Raw genomic sequence first — 18,246 nt, forward strand, 5'->3', positions numbered from 1 at the left:
GATATCTTACCATGGATTCTCATTTCCTCTTGAGTCATTACTTCCCACCAAACTAGTGCAGCTCCTTCTAGCCTCAATGAAGCCATCTGGATATTTATGTCGTCTTCTTAAAGGTTCTGAATTCTGCAATATACCTCCAACTATCGAATCCAAATTTCCAACTTTTTTGCATTCACCTCTCCATTGTGCATGGGAAGTTCGAAGTTTATGTCCAATTTCAGTAATGGAGTTTTTCCTTTTGGGGTTTTGGAATGAATATGGGCAGCCTCAATGGTGGTAGTGGAAGATGATGTTGTGTGAGATGATGGAGATGATGAGGATGGTGGATATTGAGGTGGATTTCCACCATTCCATTCGGAATCCTTTTTCACATCTTTTTTGTCCTTTGAGCTTCCTTCTCCATGTGGAGGTTTAGAACTCTCTTCAACCATTCTAGTGTTCCTCTCTTCATAGAGGACTTTAACCATATCAGTCAAAGTATAGAAAGCTTTCTTGAATTCTTCCTCTTCTGAAGAGGGACCTTCAGGCTCTCTTTCTCCAAACATAATGGCTATGGATCTAGGCTCAGAAATTGGTACTGCTTGTACCTCTTCAATCTCAGTTGAAGGAAAAACTTGAGGAGTTTCAAGTGCATCTGGAATTGGAACTTTAGGTGGTGGAGATTGTGGCCTTGTGGCTCTCCTTCTTCAGGGAATTACCTCAGGAGTTGCAACCAATAGCTTCCCTTCTCCTTTTTGCAACTTTAACCTTGTAAGCATCACAATTTTGCAACCATTAAAACCCTAATTGCACAAACTCAAGCAATCAAGAAATTCAACCTCCCTCTGATGCCAACTTGATCTGTTTCTGTATGATTAGTTTTGTTGTGGTAATAAAAATTACATATTTATAAATGTGTGCATTCTTATTGCTCCTTGTGCTGAGGTTTCATTAGTTGTTTGTTCATACAATAAAAAAATTTCCTTAAGTTTTAAAAGCCAATTCATGAGAAAACTAAGCTTCAAAAACAAATATTGAACAGTAAACATGTACAATGCAGCAAAACATCAAAGAGACACATTAATACAATGTTTTGATGAAGGAGTTCACCCCTCCTAGGCTACATCACCTTGGTCCAACTTCCATGGCTTGGGCCTCTGTATTAGCTCAATGTGGAAAAAAGTTGTTGTTTACAAAGCTTTATGTCTACTGATACCTGCACCAATGTGTTCAACATGTCCCAATTAGCTAAGAACACCTATTTCTGAGCTCAATTTGGTCAAAAATTGCTCAATATATGCTTCATTAATTTTTTTCCTAGGAAACCCCACTAAAACTAGAGAAGACTCTAGTTAGCACCACCAAAGTTGGAAATTTTGTTGAAATTGGCGCACCTCCAAAACTGCCACCATCTTAATATTCATATTAATTAAGGCTAAGCTGGATTAGTGGTGCTCATTGTGATTATTCATTTAGCGTTGGTCATTGGTTATACATTGAGGTCATATGGTGAGGGGGCTAGCTCCCTCCGCTCTGCCTTCACCACCATTATATGCTTTAAATGCAATACTGTGGGCCACCATTTACAAGATAGGCACTTGGTTCAACAATTATGTAATGGAGTTGGGAGGGGTAGGTCATGGATTCGACCTGCCCTCCGCCCATCCCTTAATACATTTTTCCGCCACATTTATAACATTGCCATATTGAAATATTTCATGGACTTTGATATAGTTCAAAATTATGGTTTGTTTATATATATGCGGACTTATACATATGTTTGATATTTAATATATATATTTGATTTAAGTCATATATATATATATATATATATATATATATATATATATATATATATATATATATATATATATATATATATATATATATTATATATATATATATATATATATATATATATATATATATATATATATATATATATATATATATATATATATATAATATTTACCATGAACTATAATTCCATCTTGGAGGATATTGGGCAATTTCACCTTCACACAACCAAAATGGTGAATCCTGAAGTGACACTTGTCACAACCTTATTGGGAAAAAACTGAAGAATATTCCCATCATGCTAATTGTACTGCCATGTCATCATTATGTCATGTTCTGCAATTTTTTCGTTGTTTAGGAAAATGAACAATGGGCCTTTTCTCCTTCATCCAGACTCAGTTTTAAGTGAAATGAATTGCATTACGATCGTCTTGACGAGACGGACACAGTCATACATGTTTCGAGCCAATCTCAAAACTTTGATTTTTGAGCTAAATATTGAGCACCTGATCAAAATTGTTTTGGGAAGGAAAGGAAATTGAATTAAGGGGTATTTCATGGAAACTAGGGAAGATAATCAGCTCTAATGGCATGACAAAGGTTTTGAAGAAATAACAACATGGCATATTTGCACAATTATGCTCACTAGAGGTTCAAACATCGAAATCATCTATTTATCCAGATCTCCAAAAAGTCTTGTACAATCATTCCAAATTATTTGAGACTCTCAAAGGCCTCCCACTTATTCGTGATTATGATCATGATATTCACTTGATTCTAGGAAGTGTTCCTCCAAACACCAGGCCTTATAGATATCCCTATGCCCAAAAGAGTGAAATTGAATGTATGGCTACATAAATGCTAAAGGCCAATATAATTCAACCTAGTCAAAGTTCTTTCTCTACTCCAGTAGTATTGGTGCACAAGAAGGATGGATCAGGGTGTATGTGTCTGGATTATAGGGAGCTCAACAAGCTCACTATTAAAGATAAATTTCTCATTCCTATTATTGATGAATTATTGGATGAATTGCATGGAGAAATTTACTTCACTAAGTTGGATCTTCGTTAAGGATGTCATCAAATTAAAATGAAGACTGAAGACATTTCGAAAACAACATTCATAACTCATGAAGGTCATTATGAATTTTTGGTCATGCCTTTTGGCCTTACTAATGCACCTTCCAAATTTCAAGGTTTGATAAATTCCATTTTCAAACCTTCCTTAGAAAATCCATGTTAGTATTTTTTGATGATATACTAATCTACAACAAGTTTTGGAAGGATCACATTCAACATGTTGACAAGGTGCTCAAACTATTGGAGGAAAAACAATTATATGAAAAAACCTCCAAATGTTTCTTTGGAGTACAAGAGGTGGAATATTTGAGTCATATTGTATCTCATGAGGGTGTTAAGGTAGACCTTAACAAATTTAAATCCATTAAGGAATGGAAAATTCCCACAATCCTAAAGCATCTTTGAGGATTTCTCAAGTTGACAGGGTGTTATCGCAAGTTTGTTAACAATTATGGAAGAATAGCATCAACTATAAAAACATTACTAAAGAAAGATACATTTTATTTGACTCCATAATCAACTCAGGCCTTTGAACATCTTAAGGAAGTAATGTGCTAAGCATCACTCCTAGTTACACCAGACTTCAAAAAAACCTTTATTGTGGAATGTGACGCCTCAAGAAATGGAATTGGTGTTGTTTTAATGCAAGAAATATGACCCATTGATTTTGAAAGTCATCCAATCAAGGTAAAGTATTTACAAAAACTATTTATGACAAGGGAATGTTGGAAATATTAAATGCACCAAATCAATGGCAACCTTACCTAATGGGAAGACACTTCAAGGCAAAAGAAGATCATGATAGTATTAATAACTTTTTGCAACAAATATTTTCTTCAAAAGAGCAGCAAAAATGGGTCACAAATATGTTGGGTTATGACTTTGAAATCATCTACAAAATAGGGAAGCAAAATGTTGTTGCAGATGCACTCTCAAGAAAGGATGAGGATGTGGAAGCATTACTCTGTATCATTTCTATTATCCAACCTGATTGGATAACTAAAGCAAGGTGTTAGGTCCCTATAATATTAGTGTATTCCCTCATTGTTATTGTCAGTGTAGCCCCCTTATTATTATTGTTGTGCCCATGTACTCCCCATATTGTTATTATCGTGTCCAATATAAGCTCACTATTGTTATTGTTGTTCCCTTACATTATTATAGTTATGTCGGCTCTGATTATATTGTGACCCCTTCGACTCCTATATATAAAGGAGGTTTTGTCATTTGAATCATCCAAGAATTGTTCATTTGTGTGTAAAGGAGGTTCCCCCCTTGAAGAGGATAATTTTTAAGTCATTGATCTATCTCTTCTTCTATTTTATGAGCTAGTTGCATAACTTTTGGTATTAGAGCTTTAGATTTTAGGGTTTCACTTTTTCAAACAGGTCAGCTTAGAATTTTCACTATAAATGTTTTTCTACGAGCCTTCAGAAGCTGAAAATTTTACCACGTGGAACTGAAATCTCAGAGAACTTCTTATAACAATTTAAGATCTTGGTTCACTATATTTTCATAGATATGCTTTGAGGAAGTTAGGGTTTTTGTGGGCTCTAGAATTCTGTATCAAACAGGTGACCTAGGGAAAATCGCCATAACTTTGTTTCTACGAGGCTTTAGAAGCTGAAATTTTTACCACGTGGATCCTAAATAATAGGGAACAACATGTAAAACATTCAAATCTTGGTTCGCTATATTTTAGAGATATGCTCTTAGGAAGTTAGGATTTTTGTGGGCTCTATAATTTTGTCTCAAACATGTGACCTAGGGAAAATTGTCATAACTTTAATTTTAGGCATCGGATTTGAATTCCGTAAAAAGTGGGGATAAGGTGCACAGACTTTAGTTTTTCATGTAGTAATTTCAGGGCCGAAGGTTGAAACAATGACACATGACATTTCATACAACTTCACTCTATTGAACCAGTCCATAATCAGGTCATCATGGGAGATTTGGCATAACGCTTTCTTGAAGAATCCAATCTCGATCAAACTTGTGGGGTTGGAAATAGGACTCAGAGAGCTACAATAGGAAGAAATTTCAGAACTTGGAGATCCAAAATTACAGAGTTACAATCATTTCAAGATCGAGCTCCTAAAATAAAGAAAAAGGTGTGTATTTTGTTTTTTAAATTGCATAACTTTTGTTTGAAAAATCAGTTTGAAGTGATTCAAAGGGAAAATTGAAGCATAGATATCATTGTTTGATTTCAAAATGCCTCTAAACAAGAAAATGGAAACACCTAGTAAGAAACCAAAAATATCTACTATGACACATGAAGAAGAGGAAGAAATGCAACATGATATATCGAAATTATGAGACCAAGTGCAACAAATTTCACTCACACAAAGGGTAACCAAAAATGAAATGGAAGCTAAGATGGATGGTTTGAAGAATAGTTTAAAATCATACATGGAAGGTTTGAAGGATGGCATGAAAGCTAGTAGGGATGGCATGAAATCTAATATGGATGATATAGAAGCAAAAATGAAAGGCAATATAGAATATTTGAAGAATGGTTTAAAAGCAGACATGGAAAGTTTGACAAAGTTACTACAAGAAATGATTCCTAATGGAGAAAATATATTATATGAAACTCGTGATGATAACAAATAAATGTTAATCATGATTTCACATAATCCAACATTGGATTAAATACCCACCATATTCCAAAGATCAATATGAGGAAGTTTGATGGCAAGGATCTGGTAAGATGGATACTATAGATGGAGCAATATTTTGATCTCCATAATGTGCAACACATACAAAAGGTACACATTGCAACTTTATAATTAGAACCCAATCAATTTGTATGGTATCAATGACTTTATTATCATAAACCACTTGTCACTTGGTCCATTTTTATGGACGAAATGATAGCACATTATGAGGATACAAAGAGCAACAGCTCCTCTAGCTAATTGATAAATCTCAAACAAAAGGGTTCATTGGAAGAGCACATTGAGGACTTCCAAAAATTAAATATAAGGGCAAATGATATTCCAAAGGAGCATAGGATTGATGTCTTCATAGGGACTTTAAAGGATAACATCCAACATGAGGTTCACCTTTGAGAACCTGATTCATTGGAGAAGGCATTCAGGTTGGAAAGAAAAATTGAAAGCAAAATTATGGCAACAAGGAATCCTACCACTCACAACTATAAATATGGAAGTGTTGTTGCTCCAATCTTTCCACAACCTACAAGGTTGACACCATAAAAATTGGAAGAAAAAAGAGAAAAAGGGCTTTGTTACAATTGTGATAGAAAATACACTAAAGGTCATAAGTGTGTTGAGAAGAAATTATTTTACACAGATTGTGAAGAGGAGGAAGAAAAGAAACAAGAAACGTCAACAGAAGAGGATATACACTAGGAACCAACTATAGAGAAAGAACAAATGAATCCGACCATATGTTGGAATGCATTGGCTGGAATTACCATTCCTCAAACTCTAAATATAGAAGGACATATCAAGAAGAAAAAGGTAATAGTGTTGATTGATTCAGGCAGTACCCATAATTGATTTCATTTTAAGATAACCAAGGAATTGAATTGCTTCCAATATCCAACACCAGAGTGTCAAGTGATGGTTGCAAACGGAGGAACCATAAATTGCTTTGGAAAGTGCCATAATATCAAGCTATCCATGGGAGAATATGTATTGAACAGTCTAATGTTTTCCATTCCAATGGGTGGTGTTGATGTTGTACTAGGAGTCCAATGGTTACAATCTTTGGGTACAATAGCTTTTAATTTTCAAGAACTTTTCTTGAATTTTTTTTGGGAAGGAAAGGAAGTTGAATTAAGGGATGTTGCAGGGAAACCAAGAAATATAATAAGCTCTAATGGCATGAAAGAGATTCTAAAGAAAGAAAAATGGGGTGTCATTGCACAATTATGTTCACTAAAGGTTCAAACATCGAAATCATCTATTTCTCCAACTCTCCAAAAAGTCTTGGATAATCATTCTCAGATTCATGCGGTGGAATATCACATTAAGAATCAACAACAAGTTCTCCAACTCTTAAAGGATAACCTCACTTTGGCGTAGAATAGAATGAAACAACAAGCATATCAACATCACAACTGAATAATTTTTGATGTAGCTGACTGGGTATTTTTACGACAACAACCATACAAACAAATGTCCCTTAAGTAAGCTAAGAAGGATAATAAATTATCACCAAAGTATTATGGTCCTTACAAGGTGTTGCAAAAGATTGGTACTGTGGCATAGAAATTGGAGATTCCTACATCTTCTCGAGTGTGCCCAATTTTCCATGTTTCAAGCTTAAAGAAGGTTATAGGTGACAAGCTCCCAATTCAAACATTATTTCCAGAAATTGACAAGGAATGAAAAATAATATTGGAACCTAAAGTAGTCATGGAAACAATAACTGGACCGCTGTGAAATTGATCAATTTCAGAGTATCTCATCAAGCGGAAGAACTTACCCGCTGAAGATTCCTCATGGGAGGATGAGAATTTTATACAGAAGCATCTAGAACTAATCAAGCGTTGAAGACAACACTTTTTTGAAGGAGAGGGGGATGTTAGGTCCCTATAATACTAGTGTATTCCCTCATTTTTATTGTTAGTGTAGCCCCGTTATTGTTATTGTTGTGCCCATGTAGTCCCCATATTGTTATTATTGTGCCCCATAGAAGCCCACTATTGTTATTGTTGTGCCCTTACATTATTATTGTTATGTTGACTTTGATTATATTGTGGCCCCTTAGACTCCTATATGTATAAAGGAGGTTTTTTCATTTGAATCATCCAAGAACTGTTCATTTGTGTAATGTAAAGGAGGTTGCCCCCTCAAAGTGGATAATTTTTAATTCATTTATCTATCTCTTCTTCTATGTTGTGAGTTGGTTTCATAACACAAGGGATGAATGGAATAATTACAAAGAGGTGTGGACACTCATTCAAAAGTTGCAACAAGATCCAATACATCTTATACATTTATCTAAAACAATGATTCATTATGGTACAAAGATCACTTATTTCTCTGTAAGAATTACCAACTCAAACAAAAGATTATTTTGGAACTGCACACCTCCCCCTTAGTAGGGCACTCTAGATTTTTAAAAACTTACCACATGGTCAAGAAGGATTATTTTTGGGATGGCCTTAAATCTAATAGTCATAAGTTTAAGGAAAAATGTTTGGTTTTCCAACAAAATACCGTTGAGACAATTAAGACCTCAGGTCTGTTACAAACTTTAGCCATTCCAATTCAAAGTTGGGAGGAGGTCTCAATAAATTTTATCAGAGGTTTACAAAGGTTTGAAGGAAAGAGTGTCATCATGGTGATAGTTGATAGACTTACCAAGTATGCACACTTTTGTGAATTATATCATCCTTTTAAAGCAAATACAGTTGTTACTACATTTATGGAAACAATTCAAAATCTACATGGAAACCCAAAGATTATTGTAAGTGATGGAGATCCCATTTTCACTGAAAATTTTTGGACATGATTATTTTCTTGTCTTGGTACTCAATTAGCTCATATTTCACCTTATCATCCTCAATCTGATGAGCAAACTGAGATAGTGATCACTTTTTTGGAAGGATATCTTCGTTGCTTTATATCTAATAAACAAACATAGCAGGTTAAGTAGTCATCTTTGGATGAATGGTGGTACACCACTTATTTCCATATTGTAGCAAAAATGACCCCATTTGAGGAATTTTATGGATAACAACCACCATCCATCACATCATATTTAAGAGAAAATTATAAGGTTCAAGCAGTGGAATGCCACATCAAGCATCAACAACAAGGTCTCCAACTCTTAAAGGATAACCTCACTCTGGCGGAAAATTGAATGAAACAACAGGCATATCAACATCACAATGAAAGAAGTTTTGATGTAGGCAACTGGGTATTATTACATCTACAACCATACAAACAAATGTCCCTCAAGCAAGATAAGAAGGATAATAAATTATCACCCAAGAATTATGGTCCTTACGAAATGTTGCAAAAAATTCGTACTGTGGCATACAAATTGGAGCTACCCACATCTTCCTAAGTACACCCAGTTTCCCATGTTTCATGCTTAAATAAGGTTATCAGTGATAAGCTCTTTGTTCAAACAATATTTCTATAACTTGAAGAAGAAGGAAAAATCATATTGGAGCTTGAAGCAGTCACGGAAATAAGAACCCGAAAGCTATGGAATCAATCAATTTCAGAATATCTTATAAAGTGGAAGAATTTACCTGCTAAAAATTCTGCATGGGAGGATGAGAATTTTATATAGAAGCATCCAAAACTACTCAAGCATTGAGGACAACACTTTTTTGAATGAGAGGAGCATGTTAGGTCCCTATAATACTAGTGTAGTCCCTTATTATTATTGTTGTGCCCATGTAGACCCCATATTGTTATTGTTGTGCCCCATAGAAGCCCACTATTGTTATTGTTGTGCCCTTACATTATTATTGTTATGTAGGATATGATTATATTGTGACCCCTTAGACTCCTATATATTCACCAAGGAGGTATTGTCATTTGGATCACCCAAGAATTGTTCATTTATGTAATATAAATGAGGTTTCCCCCTCGAAGAGGCTAATTTTCAATTTTTTGAATTATCTTTTCTTCAGTTTTATGATCTGGTTGCATAACACTGGACTAGATGGAATTCCACCTCCCCCCCCACTTTGCCCCCGACCATAAGAACTTAGCAAAAATGGCCTTAATCTTTTGGATAATATTTTAAGGTAACATAAATAAATGTATCCAATATACTGAAATGTGATGAAGGACTGATTGTACCATAATATACCTACCCCCCATCGATAACCATCTATGAGTCGAAAGAGCCAAGTGATTTTCAAATTTGTTTAAGAGCCATTGTCAATCCTTTATCTGATATTTTTTTGGTTTCATCTTGAAACCAAAATATGTAAATCCGTCTTCAAAATCAGAAGTAGGCACCTCAAACTGAGCAATTTCCACCTCCAATTCATTATATTCAGAAAATTGAATCAGTAATGACTTCTAGATATTCAAGAATAATCCAGACGCATCCCCAAACTTCGATATGAAGGAATATAAAATTCTCCATTTATACATTGAGACCTAACCAAAAGTAATCACATTGTCCACAAACATTAAATGAGAGACATAAACATTTTTAGTTACATGCAAGCCATGAAAGAGGCCACCATCACAAGCATCCTTAATTTGCATGCTCAGGTTGTCAATGACCTAGAGGAATAATAATGGAGACAAGGAACATTTGTCAAAGACTTATAAATGCTCTAAAGAAATTTGTAGGTACACCATTAATCAACACAATGTAATTTACGAAGGTAACACACACCATTATCCAGTCAACATTGGTTAGATTCATCTCAATCTACATAGTCATAGGCTTTATGTAGATCCGACTTCAACACCAAATCATATTTCAATTTATTCTTAATTGTGTGAATGCACTCTTGTGAAATGGAAACCACATCTTGTATTTATCGATTCCAATGAACCCTGAACTGCTCTATGGATATATATACAAATAATTTCTCCTTGATCCGATTTGCATTAATTTTATAAATCATCTTGTAAGAGATATTGCTTAAGGAAATTGGGTGAAAATATTTGAATATTGAAAGACAAAAAGAGTTCAGAAGATCAAACATAATTGAAAAAAAAAACTTGATGCTTACTGACCATGAGCATATTCATATTTTTGGAAGCAATGAAATTTCCTATAATTTTAATTGAAGAATTCAAAACCATATCAAGAAAGGTTCTTCCTTTGCATAAATCGTGGCCATATTTATATATTTTTGAGAATAAGTGTGGTTTTTTTTGGGCATGTAAGACTCTTAAGTAGGTTATCTTAATAAGTGGCTAGATTTTACATGATTGGGCAATTGTCATTTAAGTTAAGAAATATTTAAATAAAGATGTTGTTTACGTTTTAATTTAAATAATAAATACAAAATAACATTACACAAAATATGTATTTATATATTCCAGTGTTAATTATTTGAAATATGATATATATATATATATATATATATATATATATATATATATATATATATATATATATATATATATATATTAATTTTCTATAGATAGGCAATTGGGTAAACAATTGTTGTTTACATTAAAATTTGAATACTTACATTAAACACATATTATTAAATAGCTTGAATAATATATTGAATTTATTGTGGTTTTATAAACACGCTTTTCGTACAACACATTGAAAATGATAGAAAATATATTTATATGGAAATTTAAAAATAAAAAATAAAGCGACCATTTAAATTAACTTGTGTTTTTTATCTATGGCTTTTGGGGCAACTCAACTATTGGTGATGGTCGTGAAAATGAATTTCCATGTGAGAGTAGGTTCAAGGTTCAAATAAATAGGCACCTAGATGTTATAGTGGTCATGCGAGTACGAGGCCAACCCAGTTGTCGATTCCTATATATATATATATATATATATATATATATATATATATATATATATATATATATACCATGTGTAGTGAGGAGGCATTGACTAATGTAACTTTTTTGATAATGTAACATGGTAGGTCTTTCGTTAAACATGAAATTAGGAGACATACTTTAAATTTCAAATAATATGCACTTTTTCTAATAGCTCTTCACTATACATGATATTTACCCTACACTATGTGAAGTTGAAATAGGATCATGAGGTAGAAGCTATGTTGTCTAGTAGATGATTTTTTTTCCAAAAATATGGATTTGTTTAAGACAACACTTCAATCATGTGCCGTTACCTGGTAGAAATGATTTGGAATAAATTATGCCTAACATGAGAAGTTGGTCCTCACAGTGGATGATGATCCTTGGAATCATAATCTAGTTCTCACATAAGCCAATGAGCTCCTCCTCAATGCATTAATGACTCCTTTTGCACAAGACTACTAGTGCAATCTAATGTTTATGAAATGCAAGTTTTTAGGAGTATTGAACTATCAAATAAAGTGCATTGACAACTAGTTGCAAAGCCCTTCCAAAGTAGGCATATCCACAAAAAAAAGATCCTTTGTAAAAGAATACACATGAATGCCTCATAATGATCTAACAAAGGTGGAGCCATCAACAAAGGCGATTTACAGTCCAGGTGATCCATATTGGTCCAGTAGATGTGGATCTAATGATAGAGGTGATTTACCATCTAAGTGACCCATAATGATCTCGCGGATGTGGAGATAATGATAGAGGCAGTATAACATCTAGATGATCTAGGGACTTTAGTACCATGTTAATATCTATTAATATGATGCAAAATATTAATGAATTGTTCCATTGGTAATGAATATAATGTCGAAGTGTTAATTCTCACTTAGGATAATGTTTTTTTTCTTGCATTGATCTTCATTTAGATGAAATGTTGTGAATGCTTTTGAGGGCCTCCATGTACCTTCTCTTTTACTCTTACTTCCTATTCCATTAAAATTGTTGATATGTTAGATATTTAGTTTACAAGTGCAACATTATCTTGTCATTCAATAAATTATTCTAAGTGAGAGGTTTGAAAACTGAAAAGTGAATAAGTTGGCTTCACATCTCTCTACCAATTAACTCTACATACTAGAAGATAAGGGAATAATTGTTGTGTAACTTCTCTAAGATAGACAACATGGCTTCATCTACAATAACATGATTATCACACTCGAGGATGAGTGTGAATAAGGCCACTATCTCTTAGACCCATTATAGGAAAGTTATGGTTTAAAATGGAGAGGCTTGGTCCAAATTTGGGAGTGAATCGGGTAGAAATTTGAGTACAAGGGATTTGCTCTTAGTTGGTTTCATGGACAAGTCTCTATCCCTTTGCTCTTTAAGGGAGAATGGTACCAAGTTTGGTTAGGTGTACCATATTTGAGAGAGGGGTTAGGAAGTTATGAGAAATACTCTGGTTTGGTCATATGCAAACATGACAGAGGAGGTAGAGGGATTGAAATGCTCAACATAGCGGGCATTGAATTTTAAAAAAAAAAAAAAATGTTTTGGAGCAATATATTGGGCTAGAACATCAAACCAAAAATAAGACCTATCTCATTTTTTAATAAAGCGACCATATTTGGCCCTCATAAGTTGATAAATAATTGATAATTTTAGGGATGAGGAGGCTATTTGGGTGAAACTATCATCAAATGAAGGAACTTTCACCAAAGAATCATTCCTCGTTTTTAAGTAAAGGCTCGATGAGTGTGTGGAATGACTCTTGGAGGTAGATTTCTTCACCTTTGGTCATGAAATCAACTAGAAACAAAGATTAACAACTCTTACCTAATAAATATAACAAATATAGGTGATGGCTAGAGACTTTGCTTGTAATGGAGGTGGATACATCAATTTCTACTGGTGAAATCTGGGTATATACAAATTCAGTGGTAGCCACCCTTCCTTTTTTGAATCTTGTGTGTAGGTGTTTGTCAGAGGTGTTGCAAGCTTGGAATGTTTTTCATAAAAAAATAACAAAATTACTACCCTTGCCAATATTCTTCTTCAACAAAAAAAGATATTCAAATGAAGGGAGACATTTTGTGCAAGGATGGAAGAGAAGGAAATGATCAATTTTTACGAAAGTATGTTAGTTCTAATTCTACGTCTTAAACAAAAACTCCTCCTCCTTGTTCCTATCCTTGTTAGCTGAATTAATAAATTAAATGAATTCTTTGCTTAGATTAAACAAATTATGCAAATGCTACTACTTGTGATTGAGATGCGAGATATGTGAAAATAATGTAAAGAAAATGATATGCTTATGGTATAATTTCTTGCAACCATTTCAGATAGAAACAAAAAGACTCCCTTCAATATTTCAAGAAAAAACAAACACATCCTCCTTAATCTTCCAACAAAAATAGAGTTGTTCAATGGTGAAGCCACCACACCCAACAAGAGCCTATGTAAAGTTGTACTTAGATGTAGTGATCTCTAGCCATGGCCAGAACACCACACGGTGAATAAAGTCTCAAAGATAAATTAACTGGTTAGGTAACTCAGCCCAAATAAATTTGTTGTTTTAATCAACTTCACAATTACTTTTCTAAAGGATAAAGAACTAGCATGGATATTTACATGGTGGTTTAGGTGGGATCTAGAGCAAGTGAACATTTTGGTTGGTCTTGATGCTTTGGTGGGTATGGAGGGGTGCCATCCCCTTTCGGTGCCAATTATCCATTATCTCCACAACCGGGGTATCCATCTGTTGTCACAAATTGGACTTGTATTGAATGAGGGATTCCCCTCTACTCTTGGAGACAGATGGATGAGCTGGTGTTGTGCTCGGAGCTACATTTTAAATGGGAGAACTTCTGATCACACCTTATACAGGCAGACATTGTTCTCTCAAAGAAGGCTAACCGGTTGACATGGGGTGGCTTTTCACAAGGTGGAGACATACCTGCAAAAGATGTATATTTATATAGTTTTGCTCGGCCTCAACCTGATCACCGCAATGTTTGATTGGCCTGGATGTGGAAGTGGGAGACGTCGATGAAACTGAAATGTGTCACTTGGCCAGTTGTCCGTAATCATTTTTTGATTTGGGATAACCTTGTTAAGCGAGGCTCTATGGGCCCCAACATATGTTATCTCTATAAATCTGATTTTGAGGATGGGTTACACTTATTCCTAAACTGCTCCTTTATCCACACAGTTTGGAAGGAACTTTCCACTACTCTCCAAATAAATTATGATGTGAATCGTGATTCGTTGTTTTTTTCCTCTTGCTGGACTACTCATCATGTGGATTGCAGAACTATTCCTCTATATATATTTTGGGGGATTTGGTGATGTCGGAATGCATGTATTTTTTATAATGTAGCCCTTGACCTAAGAGCCACTACCCTCAAAATTGTAGCATACTTCATGGAGATTGGCCCTCGTAAACCAAAGTGTTCCAGACATTGTTGGTCTACAAACCCCTTGATCAGACCTTTCCTATTAGTTCCTTTGATGGTGCTTCGGTGGATGGGAAGAGTGGCTATGGAGTTGTTATCTTTTTCTCTCCCTCTTGGAGTTACACCTTCTTTTGGTCTGGCGATTTAGGCACAAATATGAGGGCAAAGGTGTTGGCCTTATGGGGAGTCCTCAAATGCGCTTTGTGGCTCTTGGTGGATGAGATAGTTATCTCAGGTGATTTGAAGGTGACTATTGATTGGGCTATGGGGAAGCTCTCCCTAACTATGTTTTCTTTATGCCACTGGCTGGATCAGATCAGCTCTCTAATCATGGAATTTTTGCGCTGCCTGGGCTGATACATTTTGAGTGCCTGGAGCAGGGTGTTATAATAGGCTTAGGGGCTTTCCCCTTTGCTCTTGTTGGACATTGATTCTTGATCTTTGTGATTTGTATGCAGGCTTATTTCAAGTTGTTTGAGGATCCCCCTTGTCTTTATGAGAGATTGCTTTGTTTTTTATTTTCTTTAGTTGATCTTGGCTTCTTACCGTGATCCTTTTTGTTCAACATAACAGTTCTGTAGATTTCTAGAAAATGTAACAACTTATATTTAATATAATCTTTATTATTTTTTTTCTTTAAACAAGTGAATTATATACCAAGGTTACATTAAACAAACACTTAATATCAAGAAATAATATTAGATTCCTTTCCAAAATTATTTAATTAAAAAAATATATTTATTATTAATTTTAAAATATAAATATAACAACTCTATGCAAATTATAATCTCAAACATCAAATTAAAATTGAAATTACAATACAATATAATTTTCTTAAAAAAATAGATTAAAACCTTGAAAAGTCATAATTTTATATATGACAAACCATTTAAAAAAAACCAATTACTATAATCCAGCCCACAAATAAAGAGTAAATCAGAAAAAACTAAAACTAAGAAATCCAATTCCAAATATAAATATAAAAACTCTATCCAAATTATAATCTCAAACATAAAATTAAAATTAAAATTACAATACAATATAATAAAAAAAAAAAAAATAGATTAAAACCTTGGAAAAAGTCATAATTTTAGGTGCGACAAACCATTTAAAAGAAAAACAATTACTATAATCCGGCCGACAAATAAAGAGGAAATCAGAAAAAATTAAAACTAAGAAATCCAATTCCGCTGGGTTCCTTTTCATTAATTAATAAATTAATTTTAAATTAACTAATTAATTAAACGCCGACGGCAGAAATACCTTAACGTAGCCCCACGCATACATATAAAAGATACCTCGATCTATTTTTTTTTTTGAAGTTTACCAAATGAATTCTGGAGAGACGAACAAGTCTTCGGAGACAGCTTGAAGCACGAAAAGGAGCATTAACATTTTCATACTTTAGATTCGATCTTCGCAAAGGTTTAGTTTTGAGGTAAGATTTTATATTTTTTTTATATATTTTATTTTATTTATTTATTTTGATTAAATTTTTGCAGTTTACTAATTGTTAGAGTTTTGGTGTTTGGAATGATTTGTAATAATTTTATCAATATTCTATGCCCACTTTTTCATTGAAAAAATATTATTACAAATTCGTCAACCATCACAGTTGAATAAATTTATGAGATGAAAAAGTATCACTATAAACTAGGCAACCATCACAATTGAAAATAGACATTACAAATTTCCACTACATAGAAATGCCTAATAAGTTCAACCACTCTAGGTTAACTTCACACATACAATAGCATACATGTGGGTTTAGGCTTGTCCAGCTCAGACCTAAGACTTGTCTTCTGTTTACTCAAAATGCATATTGGTAACTCTGTTTATCATCAACATTATATAAAACTAGATCAATTTTTTCTTATATTTAATATATACCCTTTCACTTCAAATATTTTTACATGCATTTTCAGTATTTTTCTTGTTATCAACAAACTTCAATATTTCTAAGTGATATATTATTTGTTTTTGGAGTAGTTTTTCAGTGTGGCTTTTTTGGGTTTCCAGTGGAATTTGCTAGAATCTGGGGTATAAATCTGTGGTTAAATCTTGATTTATGTTATTTAAACTGGTTTATTTCACTGTATATACTATTTATACTGATTTTTTTACTCTATATATGGATACAACTTTTCAAAATTTCTAGAACACTTTTATTGTGAAGAGTTCACTTATCAAACTTGTAATTTCAATAAATCTCTGCAAAATTGTAAACAAATTAAATCCGAAAAAATGATACTTCAAACTTTTATAGTACTAAAATCTCGATTTAGCATGCTGTAATCAATGTTGTCTTAGTTATTGATGCTAATCCATAAAACCTTCAGGGCAGTTCTGTTTTGGGAAGCTGTGCAAAACCATCTGTGCTCATTAGAATGGATTCAAGCTCGAAGAAGTTGAAAATTCGGGCACGAATCAAGAATGAACCTAGCTTCTCCCAGGACAATAGTACAGTGCAGTCCAACAGAAGTGGATCGAGACAAAATGCTGATTCTGAGGCCGTGAATGCCAACACAGAAAACACTGAGTTTGTCAACCATGGTAAATCTCCTGTTAGTTCAAATAGATTTTGGAATATTTAGAGAAAATACAATGAATGAGAGACATGTTAGTCCAGTCCATTTCCTCTTAGTTTAATTAGATTATAAATTTTGGAGTACTTTGAAAATATGATGAATGAGAAACATTTAGGAATCTAAATTTAGGAAAATATGGATTAAATATTTAGGAATCTACATTCCATTTCAACCTTAAATTCAACATAAATCAATTTTATTTGATCTTGACCTATGAAATTTGTCATTCCATATTGCAGCTGTTATTTTGTGGAATGAAATGAGACAGCAATGGGTTGTCAATAGACCTGCGAAGAAAGCTAAGCGGTTTGCTGAGCCTGTTTTAAGGTATATTTTTTATGGTTCATTTAGCGGGATTAATTTATTTTTCCATCTTGGTATTAATATTATTTTTTCAAACAAATATTTTTTTCAATATTACGGTGTCTCCAGGTCTAACACAAGTTATGAGAGCTCGCATTCCCTTTCTCAACGCATCCCTCTACCTGTAAGTATTCATTTTATTTTCTTGTGAAAGCAATATTCATATTCAAAGAGTTTGAAAGGGTATAGATGTGTGACATTGTGACAGGAAATGATTGAATTTCTTGTAAATGAGTGGAAAAAAGAAGGAATATATGGAGAACCCGAGCAGGCTTACACGTAGAATATATAAAAATAATAGTTATATTTTTTCGTTGAAGAACTCAGAGATTATTACCGTTCATGAACTGTAAATACTATTACAGTTCAACCATTTTGACAGCGGATTTGTTAACAGTGGGATGTGAGAATTCTATATTATTAACGAACAGTGTATCTATATACACAATTGGACAGATCTATATTATAAATTTTGATTACAAGATCTATATTAAAGTTTTTTTGAACCTACCAG

The 18,246-nt window shown here is 33.6% G+C and overlaps 1 protein-coding gene across 1 annotated transcript in view; it reads left to right on the plus strand.

The window, feature by feature from the left end:
- LOC149230384 (uncharacterized) overlaps positions 1–18,015 on the plus strand; it is a 90,772-nt gene extending 72,757 nt beyond the window's left edge. Inside the window, exons 2-5 of the mRNA XM_089381304.1 lie at positions 17,121–17,334; positions 17,609–17,696; positions 17,802–17,856; positions 17,941–18,015. Coding sequence (XP_089237430.1) covers positions 17,121–17,334; positions 17,609–17,696; positions 17,802–17,856; positions 17,941–18,015 — 432 coding nt within the window. The remainder of the gene's footprint in view (positions 1–17,120; positions 17,335–17,608; positions 17,697–17,801; positions 17,857–17,940) is intronic.
- The last annotated feature ends 231 nt before the right edge of the window (positions 18,016–18,246 follow it).

This window comes from Pinus tabuliformis, chromosome J, assembly GCF_031772625.1.
Source record: "Pinus tabuliformis cultivar Carrire ecotype Pingquan chromosome J, CPIR1, whole genome shotgun sequence".
NCBI lineage: Eukaryota > Viridiplantae > Streptophyta > Pinopsida > Pinales > Pinaceae > Pinus > Pinus tabuliformis.